At 39.0% G+C, this 21,839-nt stretch overlaps 1 protein-coding gene across 1 annotated transcript in view; it reads right to left on the bottom strand.

Moving 5' to 3' along the window:
* The window catches only part of LOC121170694 (probable maltase-glucoamylase 2), a 59,426-nt gene that overhangs the window by 21,489 nt on the left and 16,098 nt on the right, over positions 1 to 21,839 (bottom strand). The window contains exons 15-31 of the mRNA XM_041001936.1: positions 17,862 to 18,033; positions 17,214 to 17,330; positions 15,864 to 16,018; positions 15,627 to 15,711; positions 14,679 to 14,735; positions 13,829 to 13,953; positions 12,943 to 13,031; positions 11,693 to 11,742; positions 11,147 to 11,314; positions 9,431 to 9,586; positions 8,114 to 8,392; positions 5,783 to 5,937; positions 4,772 to 4,940; positions 4,113 to 4,209; positions 3,535 to 3,647; positions 2,949 to 3,074; positions 1,103 to 1,231 (exon numbers count right to left, since the gene is read on the bottom strand). Of these exons, the coding sequence (XP_040857870.1) occupies positions 1,103 to 1,231; positions 2,949 to 3,074; positions 3,535 to 3,647; positions 4,113 to 4,209; positions 4,772 to 4,940; positions 5,783 to 5,937; positions 8,114 to 8,392; positions 9,431 to 9,586; positions 11,147 to 11,314; positions 11,693 to 11,742; positions 12,943 to 13,031; positions 13,829 to 13,953; positions 14,679 to 14,735; positions 15,627 to 15,711; positions 15,864 to 16,018; positions 17,214 to 17,330; positions 17,862 to 18,033 (2,242 nt within the window). The remainder of the gene's footprint in view (positions 1 to 1,102; positions 1,232 to 2,948; positions 3,075 to 3,534; positions 3,648 to 4,112; positions 4,210 to 4,771; positions 4,941 to 5,782; positions 5,938 to 8,113; positions 8,393 to 9,430; positions 9,587 to 11,146; positions 11,315 to 11,692; positions 11,743 to 12,942; positions 13,032 to 13,828; positions 13,954 to 14,678; positions 14,736 to 15,626; positions 15,712 to 15,863; positions 16,019 to 17,213; positions 17,331 to 17,861; positions 18,034 to 21,839) is intronic.

Consider the following 21,839-nt stretch of genomic DNA (forward strand, 5'->3'; position numbering starts at 1 on the left):
TACCAGTGAGTAAAACAAAATTCAAAAGCCATGAATGACTTGCCTTATGCCTGCTGGGTGCATCACCCTAACAAAATGAAATGGGCTGGTGCCTTAGGTACCTAAAGCATGATATACAACCATTACAAAAGCATCCCTTCAAAGTTATCCACGTCTGTGGCCTAACTTACCCAACTAAACTGATATTCCTTCTCCACTACATGCTATACTCACTTCAACTGCCCTGTGTGATACAAAAGTATTTCCAAATTTTTAAGGAAAATTTTAATTCAAAGCTAAGTTTACCCAGGTACAATTTTTAAACAAAATTTAGTATACAGGTTTTTTTCATAATACACATATTTCATGAAATTTTGGAGACATTTCATACTATGCAGTTTCACAATTTTTAATTATCTCTTGAATTTTTAGTATTTGTTAGCTGCCTCCTCTTACTAGACTACAAATTATTACACTGCTGAGGAAAAAATGAATAATATTATTCACTAATTTAGGATACATAAACACATATAACCTCCAGAACAGTGATTTTTCAATAGTGTTTCACAAATATTCAAATGAATAAAAAAATGAATGAAGTCAGCAAGATATCCTAATTCTGTCGACTACAAGGGACAATAACTTGCAGGTAACTTGCATATGTACCAAGATACAATTTTTCACTATAAAATAATAAATTAGTGTTCTCAATAATAACTCAATTTATTGCATGTTTAGTTAACAAGAAACAATTTCCCTGGTTTTAACCATTGCTGAGTGATGACACGCATGGAAGGTTTGTGAACTCCCAAAGCTAAACATGAGAAAGGGACAGCTTTTGCTTCTGTGGAATGATTTGTTGTTTTGCTTATAAAATAAGCTAATAAAATAGTAAGGAATAGTAAGCGAATAAAATAGTAAGGAAAAGTTACACATTCCAGCAGCCAACGTGGTGGCATGGGGATTGAAGCTGCCACTTGTGATGCCAGCATCATGTATAAGCACCTGTTCAGTTCCTGGCTGCTCACTTCTGATCCAGCTCCCTGCAAATACATCTGGGAGAGCAGTGGGAGATGGCCCAAGGGCCACACAGAATCACTATCTAATCCATCTCAATACCTACCAGAGTCAGTACAAATCTCATGCCATTTCTCTTCATCCGTTCCATCAGGAGACGGAGGCTTTGAAAGTTGGAGCTGAGAGTGAAGTCTAGATTGCGCTCCATATAATCCATGTCTACATGTTGGACGTCCTATGGGTGGAAGCAAGCAAGATGGTCAGAATCCTCCATCAGGCACCGTACGGGACATACTAACTGCTCTGCCAGACCCCTACCCCCAATCCTCTTAATTTATCTTATGCTTTCCCACACTGAAGTTTCAGTTCTGCTGTCTGAATTTTCTTTCTGATTCTTGCATGCAGTTCACTGCCTCACTCATCTTCTGTTTCTCCACTTGGAATTCTCCCTGCTTCCTTCCTTCAATTTCTTTCCATTCTTCGAGTCCAAAACTCCACAAACCCATCAAAGCACTAATTGAAATAATTAAGGAAGCCAGTGAGAGTTCTCTAAGAAACACAAAATAATCATATGTTGATTTGTTTTATCTGCAGTAGATTTACTGAATTTAATAACGTTTAGTCATACATTATTTTAAAGTTATCTAAAATATGTGTATTTATATTCTTATCTGTATCAAATATCTACATATAACTTTCCAGAATATATATAAATCTAATCTAGACACCTATAAAATATTATGTGGTGTATAGAGCTTTTATACAAATATATATTCTGGAAAGCTATGAATTTATGTATGTCATATAAACTTTTCTTTTGTAACTTTTCAGAATATTCATTTATTTTTTCCAAGAAAATACACATACTCTAGAGAGCTATAAAATAATGTACAATAAATGCACATTATAATTATAATTATTTTTATAATAAATAAAATAATGTATAATATGTAAAATATATATATGTAAGTCAACCCAGGTTGACTTCCCATATAGTACTCCACTTCAAACTCATCCTGTTCATGCTGGTTGAACTATAGACAAAGAGGTTAAGAATTTAATGGAAAAATATCTGCGTCCTTTTAGATCAAAGATAACCATCTGATATGACCCTTAGAGTGGACAAATATTACTGGAAGACACAGAGAAACAAATGTACATGAAGGAAGCAAAACTTGGAAGAAAATAAATCAACATATTATTATCATTGATTAAATTTGCTGAAGTGGCTCTGTGAATTTTTTCGTCTTGTGATTTTCTGATATTTTCTAATTGCTGACTAATCCCTATATACAGAGTAAGATAGTATTATAACAAGGAAAAGTTATATATGGATATATGTGTCAAGTTATGTTTGGCAAGAATATCATTACACTTTATTTTATTCTCATCTTCAGATTACTAATTATCCTCCAAAGGCTCAGGCCATGAATTGAAACTGGAGGAAGGCAATGAGTGATAAAACCCTGATCATTGTAAGACTAAGAACAACCATTTTGTGAAATTCTGTTTTCTTACAGCAAGTGGCTATGCGTATTTGTCACTGTACAATTTAAAGACATATGTATGTGCTTCAGAAAAAAAGTCAATGTTTGGTTTCATCTGCTTCCATCGTTGTCACCTCATATCAATTTCTCCAATACCTCACTTTTAATTGCCCAGAGTGACAGCTAAAATGCAGCTATGGCTGCTGCAGGACATCCTTGACTAGAGACAGGGAGGACCAGCATCTTGCAATCATATCACTTGCTACTGAAGGATGTATGGAACCCACATAGCAACAGATAAGTTTCAGAAGCACTGTACTCCACAGAGCACTCATTCCACAGCTACATTTTTTTTCTTACTGGCATAGCCACAACAGTAATTCTTCTGTGGACCTGTTATTGATATACCATTAGTCACAAATTCCCATAAGTAGTTAATCCACAAGCTGGGTGACGATGTCTTACATAAGGAATCTGGACTGCCACCATCGCATCATACAAATTGGCAATCTCAGTATCATTCTGGTATCCATAGCGACTCAGCTGGAATCCCAAGGCCCAGTATGGAGTCATTGCTGGCCGGCCAATTAACTAGAATTAAAATAAATAAATAAACAAACAAACATATAAAAAGAGAAAGTGATCAGCTTACACGTAAAGGTTTTGAACATTTCTACTGAGTGTTACTGGATATATAATACTTTACTCAAGAGGAAAAAAAGTCAAACAAATGCAGAATGGAGGATGACAAAAAAAAACCCTCAAAAAACTGTCTTAAAAATTCCTGATAGTCTATAGTCTCTACTTTCAGAAACCTGAGAAGTAAGAGGTTACTAATGATTAGACATCAATGAGTTATTTAGCAAATAATCCAGAAATACTAACATGCCAGGATAGTCTTGCAACACTAAAATCTGACTTTAAGAAAAGACAATAATCTTGTGGGGACACCCAAGAGTAATAAGAAAAACTTGGCCTATGTCACTACTAAGAACATGATAATACTATGATGAACATTGATGATTTATCAATGAGTAGAGTCACTTCCAACCTCAGTATATTGCTGAGTCACAAGTTCAGGAGTTGGCCCTAAAACTATGTAAAAATCCAAAATCCCTCCAGTGGTGCGGTATGTCAGAGCTGGAGTGGGCTGGAGTGTTATATCTGTAAAACAAAAAAAAAAAATTTTAAATGAATATTAGGATACATAACGAGCATTCTTGGAGTTGCCAAGCACCCTGAGGGGGAATCTGCCCTAAAATTTGCTATTTTCACTCATGTTCTCAAATGCTACCTCCTCTAGACAGTCCTATCCATTGGACTCAGAGATAGGTTCGTGCGCCCCGCAAACATACTATACAATCTCAGTGACTTCCATCACTTTGTGAAGTCAGCCAACATGTCATGATCAAAAAAGGTAGAGATCATGTTTCATCAAAATTTCATACATAATATCTGGCATAGAATTTTTAATAAATCTGCAACAACTGAATGAATACATGATTGGAAGCTTCAATTATTTGTTCCATTTTCCCTGCCCCTAAATGTTTCTATTGCTGTGGATAGCCTGGCTCCCTACTGAGCAGTCACAACTATTTATGGTGGAGCAGGGGAATGCATTTGTCTCACCCATGGCATTGCTGTTCAGCAGGAGCACTCCATGGGCACTGCCATCCTCCTCCAGGGCCATGTAGTAGGGGTGGACACCATAGGAATTCTTCATGTACTGGTAATAAAAATGTCATGGGAGTAATAAAAAAAAAAGAAGAAAAATAAACAAGAAAAATGTTCACACATAATAACCCAGCAGTAAACTCAACATTAAGGATTCACCTCAATGCCATGCCTTTTGTAGAGTTTCCTTGAACCTCCACTGCAACCCAAATGAGAGCTGTATGCTCCTTTCCAAGCCTCCTTGCTTATTAGCATATCATTGTTTCATACCACTGGTTATACTGTGACACCACTATGTCTGTACTTTTCTTTCTGACTAGCTATCATGCCACTACAGAGTAATGAAAATGTCTTATTTAATGTGTACTTAAGCACCTCACAATTGCATGACAATTAAGTATATTAAATAGAGGTGAGTGAAATGTGTAGTCCTTGGAGGGTATGGAATGAATACACACCTTTTTAAAGGGTAAAAGACCAAGACATGTATGTGGCCTATATGACTGAGAGCCAAGTTTATCTACACAAGGTAAAGGTGATGAAAAAGGAACCATAACAATGAATGAATTTACATGAAGGGAAGCAGATCACCAATGTTATTCCTCTGTCCTTACCGCCAGTGGCTCATCACGAGCGAACATTCCCCATGTATGCCAGCTCATGTTTCTTCTGAAAGTCGTGTGTTCGTTTTCTCCAAAGCCATAGATGTACTGAGAGGGGAGGCGTGTAGAAATGGAGATGAACATGTCGGTGAAGGTGAAGCCAGGGAGCTGAGAATCCCAACTGCAACACAAAGACACACTCCATGCTGAGTGGCACAACACAAGCCAGAGCAAACTTGTGACATTTAATTTTTGATTCAGAAGCTATGTCTCATTTGTCTCTTGACTTCTAGTTCTTGGTGCTCAGTAAAGCAACAAAAGTAAATCAGTGAATGAATAAAAAACATCTAAAACTTTTCCAGTAGAAAAGTGTACAATTCTTAAGACAACTTCTCTGGGTTGGACAAAGGACTGCTTGGTGAATAAGATGACAAAGAGAAAATTAGACACAGTCAAAAAGAGCAGATGTTGTACCCAGAAAGATGCACATAGGATTGCTTCCACAAATGGAGATTCTCACGCCAGGCTGAGTCAGACCCACATCATCAGGATGAAGAGAAGTCTTCAAGCTTTACCATGGACAAAAGAATCTTTAAGTCTACAGTGTCAACAGAAGCAACAATTTTGAGAAACCATTTCTCTTTCCTTGCTGGTTTCTGCCTTTCCCTCCAGTCATTATTTCCTAATGAGGTACAATAACTACTTCTCATGTGAGGTTATCGGTTGTGCCTATGAGATCTTTTACTATTCTCCTTAACAACAACAACAGCAAACAGAACATGTTTTTTCTTTTTCTGAAATCAAACAACACTTTATTACTTTATTCAAAACACCAATTAATTATTTTTGAGTTAATGACTAACAAAAAAATTCTATTTCCTATTGATTAGGGGGAAATTGATAGGCTCTTGAACAAACACACACGATTACATAGTCTGAGATTAGCACTGCACTGGTGCTAATTAGAACCACTATAATTAAATAAAGAACCATTTTATTTGGAGCCAAATAAAGTGTGCTTACATTACAGAGCCAGATCTTCTGCGTTGAATTTGAATTCCAAAAGGATTGGTTTGAACTGAAACATTATACAGGCGGTTTTCAGGCAAGCCAACTGGAAATGGTGGAGTATTTAGAGATACTGGTACCTCATATCTTTGATTAGTGGGATCATAGATCTGGCAAGGAGAAAGAAATCTTTGTGATGGAGACTCTGACCTGAAATCCCTCAAGCCAACTTTTCCTTCTGAAGTTTTCTGGTTTATATACACAACTTGTTGCAACTTGCCTAAAAGCATTGGTGTGGGGAAAACGAGAAGAGCCAAGAGCATTATGCAAAGACAAGTGTCATTACCAGGCACCACTATCCTCTCCTGTCTGTTCTCACTTGTACATCTTTGCTTGGGAAGTGGATGCGGGGTGAGGGCAGTTCCTGAACCCTTGCTTCTCCAAATTTTTTTTCTCAGACCAAAAGCAGCATCATTTGTTGCAAAACCATTAAGGATGCTTTTTCTCAGGACCCTCTCCATACCTCCTGAAACAGAAGCTTCATTTTCCCTGGCTGCCTCAGCTGAGACATTATACACTGAAGTGTGAAAAGCAATGCAGAGAACAGGGCTGTCTCAGGAGGTACTCAACACTCACTCATGGCAGCAGAGCACCTGAAACTTGCTATTCTGAATTGCAATCCTCCTGTAGGTACAAAATCATATCAGATTCTGAAAACTTTGCATGATTAAAAGATTGGAAAATATCTCCACATTTAGATTTTGATTTCAAGATTAAATATTTCAAAACATTCGTTCAGGAAAGGGATGGTATTGTGTTGGAGAGGATGAAGCTGAGGTTTGGACTCTTGCATCCTGTATTTAAGTTCCAGTCTGGGTCCCACTTCTGATCCAGTTCCCTATGGTTGTACCAGGGAGTAGTGGACAATGGACATAGGATTTAACTCCCTACCACCCAGATGGAGTTCTGCACTGTTGGCTTTGACCTAACTTAGTCTTGGTTGTTGCAGCCACTGGAGAATTAACCAACAAATGGAAGATCTCATTCTAATTCCCTCCCTCTGTTAAATAAATCAACTTTTAAAATTAGATTCTATTTGGTTTTCTCCTATTTTTAAAATACACCTTAGAAAATGTGTGGCTCGGGCCAGGCAGGGTGGCCTAGCAGCTCAAGTCCTCACCTTGAACGCACCAGGATCCCATATGGGTGCCAGTTCTAATCCCGGCAGCTCCACTTCCCATCCAGCTCCCTGCTTGTGGCCTGGGAAAGCAGTCAAGGACAGCCCAAGGCTTTGAGACCCTGCACCCATGTGGGATACCCGGAAGAAGTTCCTGGATCCTGGCTTCGGATCGGCATAGCATTGGCCATTGTGCTCACTTGGGGAGTGAATCATCAGACAGAAGATCTTCCTCTCTGTATATCTGACTTTCTAATAAATAAATAAATCTTTAAAAAAAAAGAAAGAAAATGTGTGGCTCTCATTGAATTTCTAGTAGCTGGAGCACAGCAGTGAGTCTCAATGTGCAGGTCCTTGACCTGCAGCATCAGCAACACCTGGGAACTTGTCAGAGATGCAAATTCCCAAGCTCAGCCCCATACAGAGTTACAGATCTGGAAACCTTTGGGTGAGTCTAGCAGTGTGGGTTTATCAAAAGAGCAACAGGTAATTCTGATGCATGTTCAAGTTTGGGAGCCACTACTATAGAAATAGTTCTAGTGCTGGAAGTGAATGTCTCCTGCATGTGTGTGTTTACTACAAAACAGACTCATTTTTCTAGGGGTTACAAAGGCACTATACTTTGAGTAGACAGTACTCCAGTAACTTAGAGTTCTGTCATAGTAAAGTCACAGTTCTGGTGGATCTAAAGTCACTTCTAAGCTCCACTTTTTTTTTTAAGATTTATTAATTTCTATTGGAAAGGCAATTTAAGACAGAAAGATAATCCACTCACTGACTCAGTCCCTAAATGACCGCAATGGTCCAATCTGAAGCTAGGAGCCTGGCGTTTCTTCTGATTCTCCTACATGGCTGCAGGGTCCCAAGGCTTTGAGCCATTCTCCTCTGCTTTCTCTGAACATAAGCAGACATGGAAAGTGGAGTAATCAGGGCACAAATGGGTGCCTGTCTGAGATATCAATGCTTGTAGACAAAGGCTTCACCAGTTGAGCCTTTACATCAGCCCACCAAACTGCTTTTTGCTAACTTTATTAACCATACTTTCTCGGGCCTTGGTTTCTGCATTTGTAAAATGAGGAACTTGAACTAATAATCTTGCAATTTCTTGCACCCATATACAGCTGAAAGTTAAAAACTCCATACTGACAACCAGAATCTGAATGAATTACCTTGACCTGCAGCATGTATTCTGTGTGGTAGACCACAGTCACCCTGAGGGAGTTGATTTTGGCAGAAAGAATGGGATCTGCGGTGGTTGTTGCTGCTGACTGGGGTTGCCCAGCTCCCAGTGGCTCTGATAGGGACGATTTCATTGCCTGTGCTGGTTGTGGAGCCTCCAGGAGGCTGAGGTCCATGGTGATACCTGTGGCCAGGTACTGAATACTACTGGCAGCATAGTTAGGGATGGTGTCATAGTAGCAGGTGGGCACGCCGGGAGTGGTTGTAGCCTGGAATACCAGAAGGAGTTCTTGATCAGCTCCTGATAACATACTTTTGAGACTCTAAATATCGTACAAAAATCTCAAACAATATGTCCATTGCTACAGTTTAAATTGCATTATATCGTAGTCCTTGGTACTAACAAGTGTGGCTGTTTGAGAACATACTCCTTACAAATGATGCATGAAGATGAAATGTTGAAGGCTTGTCCTGATTTAGTATGTGTGACGTCCTTATGACGAGGAGCTTGGCACACACAGAGATAGATCAGAGACACTACCACAGGAGCCTAAAGGCAGATGTTGGCATGATGCATCAGTAAACCAAAGAAGGCCACATACAGCAGGCAAACAACCACCAGAGGCTCAAGGAGAATCATGGAACAGATTCTCTCTCATGGCCTTTGATAACTCAACCTGCCATTGCCCTCAGCTCAGATTAGTAGACTTTAAAACTGGAAGGGAATAAATTTCTGTTATTCTAAGCCTCTTCATTCATGGTGCTTTTTTTATGGAAACCACTCTCAAAAATATCACCCATTTCTTAAAATGCAGGTGAACATCAGCCTCCTAGAATAAACAGTAATAGAGCATGATCTAAAGACTAAAACACTCAGGCAGATTCAGCTGCCACTCTCCTTACTGTCTCCTGTGAATTCTACTTCTTTTGTCTCACTTTGATCTGTTCCAATTGCTCAAAAGCAAAGAAACAGCCTTATCTTACTCTTCCTGCTTTGGATTCCCAAGGTGAAAGAACTCCTTAAAATACCAAATGCACAATGCATATCCAATTCCCTAAATTTGTGAAAAATGGACAAATGAATAATGTAGTTGGAACAGCAATGAAAGCAGCAATCGGTGGCTTCTGATTCCAAGTATCTGGGAGAGATACCGATTACATGCCATGCAGAGTAGGCACAACGCATCTTGGAGTGCTGTGATGACCATTAAAGTCACCAGTACTTGCAAAGTTCTTCAAGGTGCTGGCTGCTAGTGGAAAAGTGTCTCTACTTTGTAGCAACATGATAATCTGTTCCCGATCATTACCTCCCAAAGACACCCTCGCAACCTGCAATTCTCTTCAGAGACAGTAGAATTCTCAGGGTAGCAGTTGAACTTTTCTAGGTCACTGACTGGAAGATCCCACTTCAGGGAAAATTCTAGTCCCAATTCTAGGCCCTGGAGATTAGAGATGCTCACGACCTGGGGAAACAAGTAGGCAGTGCATTGACAAGTGAGGCAAGGCAGAGGCACCCAGATGAAGTTCTCTCCTGGGGTTCCTAGTCAGAACCAAAACCGACTCCTTCCCCCAGTATCATTTTGTCATGGATGTTTGGAAACTAGCTTCTTTTTGATCTTTATCACCTCATGGAGTATTTTAGAAGCATGGAATAAGAGGAGATTTAATCATTTTACAGAATATGAGATCACAATGGGACTGCAACTAGTAAGCTCATTGTCCACTGGATATCATGATTATTCAGATTAATAATGATGAATGATACTAACAATAGTTAAACTTCATTGTGCAAGCATGTGCATCAAATATATGATAACCACTTCATGAGCACAATTTCCATAAATCCTAAGTAATATCTAGCTGTGAATCCCATGGGTATCTTCACTTTGCAGAGCTGTACATTGAAGTAAACAGAAGTCTAACACCTTGCCCAAATTCTTACAACTAACAGCAGAACAGGATTGAAGCCCCATTCTAACTAACTTTAGAACCAAGGACTTTCCTTCTGCTGTGTGTCCTCAAATTAGAAAGAGAGCTATCTAAAAGAGTAATGCATGTCCCGGCACTTGAAATGAGCAATTCAACATGCAAAGGAATCACTCAAGGAAGAAACCAAACTTTGCCTGATGTTTTCTTTCACTCTTCTTCTTTCCTGTAGTAATTTCCTTAAAGTGGTGCCAGTGTTGGAGCATAGCATGTAAAGCCACCTCCTACAACATTAACATTCCACAGGGACATGGCTGATTTCCTGGCTGCTCCACTTCCAATCTAGCTCTGCACTAACGGCCTTAATGAAACAGTGGAAGATGACCCAACTGCTTGGGATCGTATGGGGGACCTGGATGGGCTCCTGACCTCAGCTTGCCCCAGCCCTGATTGCTGCCTCCCTTTCTCTCTGTAACTGTAATTTCAAGAACATGAATTACTCTTTTTTTAAAAACCAAATAACTTAACACAATAGGAAAAGAAATGTCAAGTATGTCTTAAAAGGAATGTTTAACTTCACCAAGAAGACAAATGTGTAAACAGTCTTCAGAAGGGGGCCGAAGTACCAAACAATGCTTTCAGTGTCACACCTAGGCTAATTAGAAAAACACTGTCTTTGCCTGGGGTTCTCACTTTTTCTACTTACTTTTTGTTGCATTGTTTTATTTAGAGGTGGGTTAAGTTTGTGATTATAAAATAAACTGAAACTATGTCATAAAAACCTAAAAGATAAGAAAGCAAGGGGGTTCTCATCTTGTTCCTACACCTATAATATATGAAAATACATGAAGTTTGTTCGCCTTTCATAAATTTTAAAAGATGGGAAGGAAAGAACTTTCTTCTTTTAAGGTGCCAACTTTCACCAGCCTTTTCAAAGTCCTATTCCTACTGCAAACCAAGTTGAAGGGTGTGTATTGAGTATGCCACTGTCTCTGCTGTTTCCTCTCTACAACCTGGTTGGTCTCTCGGCAAGCCAATTGTCCCCGTGACCTCCCAAAACCAAAAGATAAGGGAAAGTAAATGTCATATTCTCCCACCTTTGTTGAAGAATTGTAGATGACACTTGAAATAGAAGTGGGGATGTTATTAAATGAGACAGTAAAATTAGCTGGTTCCTTGTCCATTCCCAAGATTTTGATATCTGTAAACATGAGTTTGTCAGGGACCACGTAATTCTTATTTATAATCTTTGCCTGTAGTTGGTTCTGAAAAGAAAGAATAAAGATAAAAAAAAAAGACAAACAAAAAAAAGGAGGCAGGGGATGAAAGTGTAGATTGGGAAGTATCATCATATTCTTAAAACTGGATTATAAACTGGGAAAGCAGTGGAGGCAGCTCTCACCATTACAGCCATCTGGGGAGTGAAACAGTAGATGGAAGATCTTTCTATCTCTCCTCTGAAAATCTGCCTTTCTAATAAAAAGTAAAAATAAATTTTAAAAGAAACTGAATGTATGAAGTCTGAATGTATGAAACTGAATTATGAAATCTGCCCCCATTTATTTAAATTAAAAAAACCTAAAAACTTGATGTAAAATGCCATAGCAAGGAAAATACATGTGTGCTTTCAAAATGGTACTTACATCAGTAACAGAGAACTCATACAGAATGTATTTCCTTGCAGTTACAGCATCTAAAAAAGAAACATCATTGAGGATTGGTTACCACAGGAAGCAGTAGAGTCATGGTCTCTGTATCTGGAATTCTTTAGCCTTCTAGTCCTTACTCATCCCAGTTCTGCGCATTTTCATCAATCCCACACAGAAGTTTCCTGGGCTACTTTCTCTGAAGTGGCACTCTATAGTACCACTTTGCTGGAATTTAAGACATTTTAGTTACATTTATCTACATACACATTATAATTACACTTCTGAACCATGAGTTCATCAGGGGGGATGTTTACATCTTGCTCATCTCTACATACAATTAATATATATATATATTATAATATATATATTATATATTATATATATATTATAATATAATATATTATATATATATTATAATATAATATATATATATATTGCATATAATGTAAGTCAAATGTAAGTCAATGGAGCTGGTATTATGGCATTGTGAATTAAGCCACTACATACAATGCAAGAATCTCATGTAGTCATCAGCTCAAGTCCCAGCTGCTCCCCTTCCAGTTTCCCTGCTGATGCACCAGAGAAAACTATGGAAGTTGGTCCAAATCCTTAGACTCCTGTCACCCACATGGGAGACCCAGAAGAAGCTCCTGTCTCCTGGCTTCAGTCTAACACAGCTCCGGTCATCGTGGACATTTGGGGAATGAATCAATAGATGGAAAATCTCACTCTTGCTCTCTGTAAATTCTGCCTTTAAAATGAATAAACATGCCATTTATTTTAAAAAAAAATGGCTAGTCAATAGCAGACAAATATTAAAAAGGCATAAAATATGTATAATGTATAAAATAAGATACAGGGCATGATTTTACATAATCACAAACCATCAGCTTATATGAGGTATGTATATAAAAGCTTCATAGTAGAATAGCACTACATGTACTAGATCTTCTGCTTCAGTAGTAATCAGAACAGTGCTTCAAAAGTTATTAACAAAATGCAAAGCTTGTTATTAATATCCCTACAGAAACTAAATATCACAATGTCAGTTACTTCAGGAGAGGCAAAAGCATACAAGTTACATTTTAAGTCTGCTTTAATTTGTGAGCTAACCAAACTTTCAAACCCTGGTTTCTACACTATGGAAATAAATACATTGGTAATAGAGTTAGCATCGTGCTAGGCACCCCATAGTAGCCAGTTTTCACTGAGAACCCTGGTGATGCAGCCATGGGCAGAGCTACCTTTAGATACGCCATCATCCCAATATAGCTCCCCTTTGGCTTCTCGCTTGTGGTCCAAGGCAATAATGAGTCCCAGTGGATTCTTCCGGCTGAAAGAGACAAGTTTTCAGTTTCAGAGAATGAAGAAGACACAGACCTATGCAAAAGTACCCCTTCTTCGTGTCCCAAATACATACAAACCCAGAATCAACCGCAGGGACTGGATGGTAGAAGTATTTAGTTGGATATGGATGTGGGCAAGCAGCAGAGTTAGTGATCAACAAATATAGGAAAAAATGGTGCAAAGGGGCAGTTACTGCTTAACACTGGATTTGTGGTTATAGACGCAATTAATCTGGAGACACTTGCCATGTGCCTGGTATACTTCTCAGGCACTACTTACATTGCCACTTAATTTAATCCTCAATATAGCTAGTTGAACTATCATCATTCATTGATTACCAACATAAGCAGATGCACAGAGAAGTTAGTTACTCAAGATAAATATTTTTATTATTCAAGGTGTATTTCTCCAGACTCTGAACTCTCAATCTCTAAACTATGCTGACGTTTACATGATAACCTTTATATCCTATTTAATTTGTATTCTTTTATACATTTCTGGCCATAGAAGATTCTTGTAACTGATGATTTTGACAATTACTATAATCTTACAATCTTCATCATAAAGAACTATGAGAATGTTAAGGCAATAAGACTCTTTTACCCCTTGCTAAGGGAGGACTAAGATGCTAGTTATAGATCAGCTCTGAAAGGAAGAGATGAGGAGTACTGACTGGAAATGTTTTCCCTTGATCTGTCCACTCTTCATCCATATTTACCTGTCCCATAATGCCCAGCCCCATCAGAGCACCAAAGCAGCCACATCTTAGAGTGTGAAGCTTACCTGGACTCTGTAGTAATGCTTGGCTGCTGGGTGGGAAATATGTAGCCTCCTCGAAGATGGAGCCCCATGCTATCACCTGGGAATGCCATATCCACAAATTGTTTCCTCCATTGCATGGCTACTCCCTAATCAACCAAAAGAAAATAAATCAAATAAGTCATTGTGTGGGTTCAGAGGGACCTTAGATACTATCTATGTCAGTTACCTCATATTAAAAAAAAAGATGGATGCCCTTCCAAAGTGAAATGACATGCCCAAAGCACGTAGGTAGTACAGAGCTGCCCTGAGACTCCAATACTCCCCTTTCTTTATATTATACTACACTGTGACTTCAGAATTGGTTTTACTTTCCTTGGTTATAACAGCCAATATCCAATGACTACTCCTGATGCAACAGTAGCCAGAATAATATAATCAATTCCCATCACCTTGCTCTGGATATTTAAATTATTTCATCATACCCATCTGTTACGATCTGAATGCTAGATTTCTCCCAACACTCATTAATTGGAATCCAATACTCAGTGCAGCAGTATTAAGCAGTGGAGCCTTTGGGAAAAGGACTAAGTTACGCCAGCTGAGTGGGAAGGCAGCTTCAGAGAAGCACAGTGCACCCTCACCATGGAGTAAACCTTCCAGTCCCTTGAGCTTGCACTTTCTAGTAAAACAGTGAATAATACGTTTCTATTATTTAAAAATCACACAATAGAATTTTGTTATACCACCCTTCATGGACTAAGATGCCTTAAGAAAAATAGCCACAATTATCTAATTATAAAGCCTTGTACTATTATCCTTCCCAAGCTCCTGTGAGCTTGTCCTCTTAGAAAACCAAGGCTACTTCACTTACTGTCTCATAGTCGTACCAGATGGCATCTGGTATGTATGCTTTCACTTGGTCCACGCCCTAGGGAAACAGCAGTAAATAACGTTATCTTATCCTTTATACTGTACAAAGTAACTTCACGTATCCTCAAATGAATAAGCCTGAGATAGCAAGGACCTTCCATTCTACAAACGAAAACTCCAAAACTCAGAAATCCTAAGCAGTTTACACAAAACAGAGCTGTGCCCAAAAATCAGGTTTATTTTGCTTCAACGCTCCTTTACTTTCTAAAAGAAATAGAAGAGCCTCGTTTCCTTTGTTTGCTGAGCTATTCCAGTAACCTGAGAGTTGGGAAAAGACAGGCCAGTCGTATCCATAAAATCACCTTCCATAAATGGGCTGTTTATAAGTTAGCAAAACCTGCCTGTCTAAAACACACACTCAAAAGAGTGTTTGAGATGAGACTACTGGTGACTTTTTACATTTACAAACTGAACGGTGGGATTCTGATCCTTCCCTCACACTTCCCCACTTACTCATGCACCTGCCACATCTAGATGGAAACTTTCTGCTCCCTCATACAAGGACTTCTAATAACAGCCTCTCCTTGCCCAGCACTGCTTCCTCCCTGTATCTCTCCACACTATCCTCTCTTTGCAATGACAAGTGGAAACACAGACAAATGGTAAGCACACATACACCAAAGCACTGAAAGCTACATGTCAAAATCACAGTCACGTGCCTAACAGCTCAGGGCTTAAGGCATTTCCACAATACAGCAGTTGTTTTGCTTGGTAGACTAGTGGGAATAACAATCTCTTTTCTATTTTGAAAAGAATAATAATCCTTCTCATTTGTGTTGCTGTTTAGATGTGAATGCAGCCACGGCTCCCAAGACTCCAGCTTATCTAGCTATAGAAACATGAAGACCAGCATCAACATCCCACCCCGATACTTAGATGGTGAACATACTTCATATAAAACAGGAGTGATGAGGAGGCCAGGCCCCCATAAAAACTGCTCATGAATATCCCATGTGACTGGATCTTGGTAGAACCTATGAAAGAGAGGGCATGTGAGGCAAGGGAAGTCTCTCCTATAGGAAAGTAACACATTTTAAGGCAAGAAGGCCCTGATTAACCTTGTTACCACCATCAAAGTGAGGTGACATTATGCTCTGAAACATTATTTGAGGGTCATGAAACTCACTCGTGTACCAGAGGCCTTGCCACCGTCTCGCCCTGGGTGTGAGCACGGTAGAAGAGAGTATAGAGGTAGGGTAACAGGGTGTAGCGGATGTTCAAATAATGTCTCGTGGAATTCAACAGCATGGAATCATCACCAAAGGCAGCAGGGTCCTGGTCCTACAAGGAAATGAAATCAACAGCTGGCTGTTTTTCCCTTGCTGTTTACTCACACATTCTCATGATGAAAAGCTTTGTCAGATCAAAGCAGCCACATTCTCCAACTCGTAAAACATTAAAGAACCTGGTCAGAAAGCATCTTGGTCCTACCCCTTTACTTCATAGATAAGAAAACCATTATCAAAGATTGCACAACTTTCTCGGGGTGAATTTCAAACAGGTGGCAAAAGTTTTACTACCATTCATGACATTCAACAGCAGTCTCTGTCAACCCCGGGATGCCCATTTCCTCCCATGGACTAAAACTATTTTTTGATACTACTGTGAACCCCCATGTAGGACTCGAGAAAACCCTAAGCCCAACACCAAAGACAATAATATCCCACAGCTCCCATCACGCTGGTATCCAGCTAGAAGTCCAAAGTTACACTGCCCATGATGGGGATTATAAATGAACACTTACAATATGCCTGGTGAAACTGAGCACCTGGACTTTGGTATTTGACTGTAATTATTTAAACCTAAATCTTAAGACTGAGCAAATACATTTTTATTGTTTTGGTAGGATTACATTTCATCTCTACTGCCAGAAATTTGGCATACAAATTTAGACATTCTGCCATTATAAAACATCTTCAAGAGGAACATGGAACCCAATTGATCTATTTTCCAATCAGATGATAAAAGTAGAATGAAATGGGGAAGCCTCCAAAACCATTCATATAAAAAATTCAGAGTGTTTAGTTTATCATGCAAGAATTAAGTAAAATACCCATAAAACCCCATCATTTCATAGTAAACAACTATGAGAACATAAAAAAATAAATAAATAAGATTACTTTATCCCTGCTAAGGGAGGACTATGATGCCAGTTTTTATGTAAGAATTTAAGCAAAATGCCTATGAAGCCCTATTATTTCATCTTCTGTAAGGTGATAACAAAGAGGCAGAAACACTAAACACGCTTTGAAAAGTTTCACCTCTATTGCTGTGTTTCCAACAGTAAAACCATTCAATATATGCAAGCTTGTCACACAACCCCTACTCCTTATAGGCACTTTTTTGGGGCCTATCCTCCAAGATTTACCCACCTACTCTGGACTAAGAGCCAACCTGTGCTGTATAATGCCAACTCTCGCTGAAAACTAGCAAATTAGATAACTGAAACATTCTCATTGCGTCTCTCTGCCCTTACCCTGAACTCAGGGCCATTATGGTTCCTGGAAAGTGGATAAAATGCTCCCAGTTGCATCCATCTTCTGCACAGCTCTTCTGAGACATTTTGCTTGTAGCCACAGATGTTGGCACCGACCTGGAAAGTCAGCACACATGTAAGCACAGCAGCCAAGGCACGCGTCGAAGCACTGATTCTAAGCTTACCTGATGGGGATGAGTATGCCTTACCTCTGTCATTTCATGTTTAAAGAGATCCCGGTGTCCCAGAGTCCCTCCAGCACAGTGCAAGAAACAAACTTCCAGACATGCAGAGGAGAAGAGCACTGTATATTGCTCAGACAGTGATCTGTGTATCGAGGGTTCTCCCTCAATAATTATATTTCAGTATCACATTTCTTTATTAGAATGCCCCCTGATATATTTTTTCATGTGAGACTTAATATATTTTGTAGTATCTCATTATGTCCAGAAATTTCATGGGGCAGAGAGAATAATGATACTGTAACCAGTATCATTCAGAGGGAGTATACATAACAAGGTGATTTTTTTTCCAGTATGTATCACAGTGTGGCACATATTCCTTAGTTTTTCATATACCCTCAAAGCAAAAGGAGCGTTAAAGAGTGTTAAAGAGTGTTAAAGTTCCCTTGTATGGAACAAGGCTTACCATGGGAATACCAAATAGGTTGAACTCGAGAATACTTGTAATAGACCAACGGAGGTCATTCCAGGTAGCTGCATTATCCCCAAGCCAATGAGCAGCAAATTTTCCAGATCCAGCAAAAGTAGAACGGGATAATATGAAGTTCCTATTATTTTGAAAGATATCTCCCATGGCCCTAAAGAGGAATGAAGCCAGTTTAGTGTAAAATTTAAATGTGAATACCTAGGACTCATGCTGTACCAAAAGGGGGAAAAAAAAAAAAAGCAAGCCATCATAAACCAAACAAGTAATTCAGCATGTTCAAGATCTGTTCCCTGCCCTTTGTGATACTTCAGGTCTCATGTAACACAGTTCAAATTTCTATTCCAGACCCCAAAGAAATTCCTGTAGGATCCTTTCTTTCCAACTGTATTTTCTCCATCTTGTTAGATCTGGCTGTATTCTAGCTCTTTTGGTCAACCATACATTAGAATCATGTCTTAAGTTCTTTGCCCCAATATCTGTCTAGACAAAGGTTTTCTACTGCCTCTTTGTTCCACGCCTTTCTACCCATGCATAATTCTTTTGAGCAAACAATTCAAGTTGTCATATCATACCCTCTGGTTGACTGAAGCAAGAGTTTATACAACCCTGGTGGCACAAAGGAAAGAATGCTGAAGTAAAAGACTGGTTTGAGAAAGTGCAGAGATCCATTCTGACAATTTACTGACCTGTGGGAGAAGACTCACTCCTCATCCCCGATCCTACCCCATCCCTTGATAGACACTGGAAAACCCTTTGCCTTTATTACCATGGACTTCAGGCATATTACACTTCTCAGTAATAACTAGCGAAAGAAACAAACACAGGCCCTATAAAGTGAAACTAAAACAGTAGTGAGGGTATCTGAGGTCATAGTTTAGAGCCAGCCATTAGATGACAGCCTTTGTTTTTTTTTTTTTTAACATCTCAGAAAAATCACATTGAGAGATCTCTAAGCTTCTCGTTTCCACCCACCAATTTCACTACCTACTTAGCTCAGTAACCACTGTCCTCAATCTTTACTTCTACTTTGGATTAAATCCAGATTCCATTGGTTAGAATGCTGATCTCTCTGAACACAACTCTTGGCCAAAGGCCAAGTTTGACTGTGGCCACCGTTCACCAGGAATTCACATCATCCTGTTGACCCAGGGAGTTACAAAAGATTATCATCTATGTACCCAACCACAGTTACCTTTATAACTACTAGAAATATGAACAAAACCATTCAGGATTTTTAGTAGCATTTCTATCACATGGCAACACAGAGACAATAAAGCAATCTGAAGCTCTCTTTCACTTCCCCCCTATTCCTCCCTCACCCTCTTTCTGGTCATGCACTCATTCTCCCAACACTTGTCCCCTTAAACAGAAAGGTCAAAGAATCAAAATACGTCAGCACAGGAAGAGGCTATGGGGAAGATTGATACACTCCTCACACTACAGAGGTGAAGAAACTGAGTCTCATTTATGTCACTTTATTTTTGAGTAAAGATAAAATAAGAAAGAGGAGAGAGAGATCAGAATAGGAATAATACGACATCAAAGAGAAGTGGCCTACTTCTGTGGGCATTTTAAAAAATTACATTTTCCTGTAGTGGATCAGGTCTCTCTCTCTCACTTGCACAATACAGTATGATGCAGAGTAATGAAAGAAATGAATTACCAAAGAACAAAACCAACATCATCTCTGCCTCTTACAGGTGCATGTGCCAAGTGTACCTAGCTTGCCCTGATCCTTCTCATAGATTGCTTTCTAAGAATTACTTATTCATTTGTTTTATTATTTTTTTTTTATTTAAAGTCAGAGAGAGATTTTTCATCTACTGATTCACTCCCAAAATACTTTGAGAGTTATTTCAGTCCTGCCAAATTCAAGAGCCAGCAACTTCATCCATATCTCCGTGGAGGTTGCAGAGACCCAAGTACTTTGGCAGTTGTCTGTTGCTTTCCCAGGCACATTATCAGGAAACTGGATAGTAAATGGAGGAAAGAGGGCTTAACCTCATGCTTTGATCTGGGATGCATTGGTTTAAGTGCTAGGCCACAGTGCTGATCCCTCAGGGCAGGTGTTTATACAACCGTCATCTAATCAGGGCACACACTATTCACCAGGGTAAGGATACAGGGATGACCTTACCTCTAAAAACTCAGTGCAGCAAGAGAAAAGAATAGGATGTAAGAATGATTATTTTACATGTAAAGAATATGAAATATGAACAACTACAGTATCAAAAAGGTGAAAAGGATCTGCATAGAACTAAGGTTCCTGGAATTCATATCTAAGGTGACAGAGTTTAGATACACAAATATTTGCATAACGTACAGAAAGGACGAAGACCATCTTGTACATGGCAAGCAGAACATGAGATATGAAAGATAAAATAGCATTTAAATTGGGGAACAAGTAATTACATATTAACAGGGCATAAAATGTGAAGAGTGGCATAGGTGAGAAACAAAGAGTAAGAAAAAGTTAGGTTAGGGAGGACATTGTAGATTATACTAAGACAACCAGATTTTATTTTAGAGAAAAGTAGTAAATCACAAATACTTTACACTGGGAGAGAACTGAGCACATTTGTGCTTCAGAAAGATCATTTTAACAGCAGGATGGCATAACAGGCTTTGAACCTTAACATATACTCTGTATACCTTGAGATTATGTGGAAAAGTAGGTTTTATTTTCCAAGATTTGGTTCAGATAACATGCTCTGCTTCTAGCACTTGTCCCAGTGACACGGGTATTGCTGGACTTTGGGTCATGTTTTGAATAGAAATGATAGAAAACAGTGCTGAAAAAAATCAGGCTAAAATATAGGGAACTCATTTTTGGCTAACCCCATGAGAAGTGTCAGTGGTGGAAAAACTAAGGATCCTTGCAAAACATTTTCTGGTTATAAAAATTTTATACAATTTTTCAAAAGTAGAACTTTATGAATTATATGTGAGGATGTAGAATTTTTAAAAAGTTGATGCCAAGTCTCTAACTTGTATTCAAAGTCTCAGATTTGATAGCACTGGTATTGCTAACAGCCAAAACAAGTAATTTCAGAGTTTTAGAATGCTAAGCCAGAATGTGGATATTAGGCAAAAATAGGTAACAGAGCTGAGTGAATGGTGTGTTTAACATTTTAAGATATGCAAGCAGAGAAGATGGTTCTAGATATTTGCATATGAAAATCAGTGACAGGGCTTTGATAAAATTACATCCTTTAAAATCATTAAATTGAGTAAATCATGAAAAGGTATAAATAGTCTTGTGTTGGCACAGAAGAAAAAGGGAAGTATGAAGATTGGCCTGTAAGACTTATTGATGATGAAAGAGTAAAGAAAGAAGATCATCATAAGAACATTAAGGAGAGTATTAGTGAGGAGATGAGCGGCATCTGGAAGACTAGGAAAGCTGAGTTTAAAAATGTTGGTAATTACAGAGTAAGTGCAGTGGCATAACTCGCTAATCCTTCATACCAGGTGGGCTCCTGTTAGTGTCCCAGCTGCTCCAGTTTCAATTCAGTTTCATACTTATGGACTGGGAAAGTTGCAGAGGATAGTTCAAACCCTTGGGCCTCTGCACCCACATGGGTAACCCAGAAGTAACTCCTGGCTTTGGATCAGCTCAGCTCCAGCCATGGTGGCCATTTGAGGAATGAACCAGCAAATGGAAGACCTGTTTCTCTTTTTCACTACGTAAAATCTGTGCTTCAATACAAATAAGTAACTGTTAAAACAGGGGGATAGTCATGACTTTCATTTCCACCTAGACAGAAAAGTTCAAGTAAGGTGAGGACTAAGATACACCCCTGAAGTACAAAGTCTCCATGTCCATATTCCCCACAGTGAGTTCTAGAAACACCAGGACAAAAGTCCATCAGCAAAGTAAGCCTAAGGCTTATGTCCTTTACTAAGCCACTGGAAGAGTCTAACAGCTCTTCAAACACTTTAGTTCCCCCATCTGTG

This window comes from Ochotona curzoniae, unplaced genomic scaffold, assembly GCF_017591425.1.
Source record: "Ochotona curzoniae isolate NIBS_2020 unplaced genomic scaffold, NIBS_Ocur_1.0 scaffold_2476, whole genome shotgun sequence".
In the NCBI taxonomy this organism is placed as follows: Eukaryota; Metazoa; Chordata; class Mammalia; order Lagomorpha; family Ochotonidae; genus Ochotona; species Ochotona curzoniae.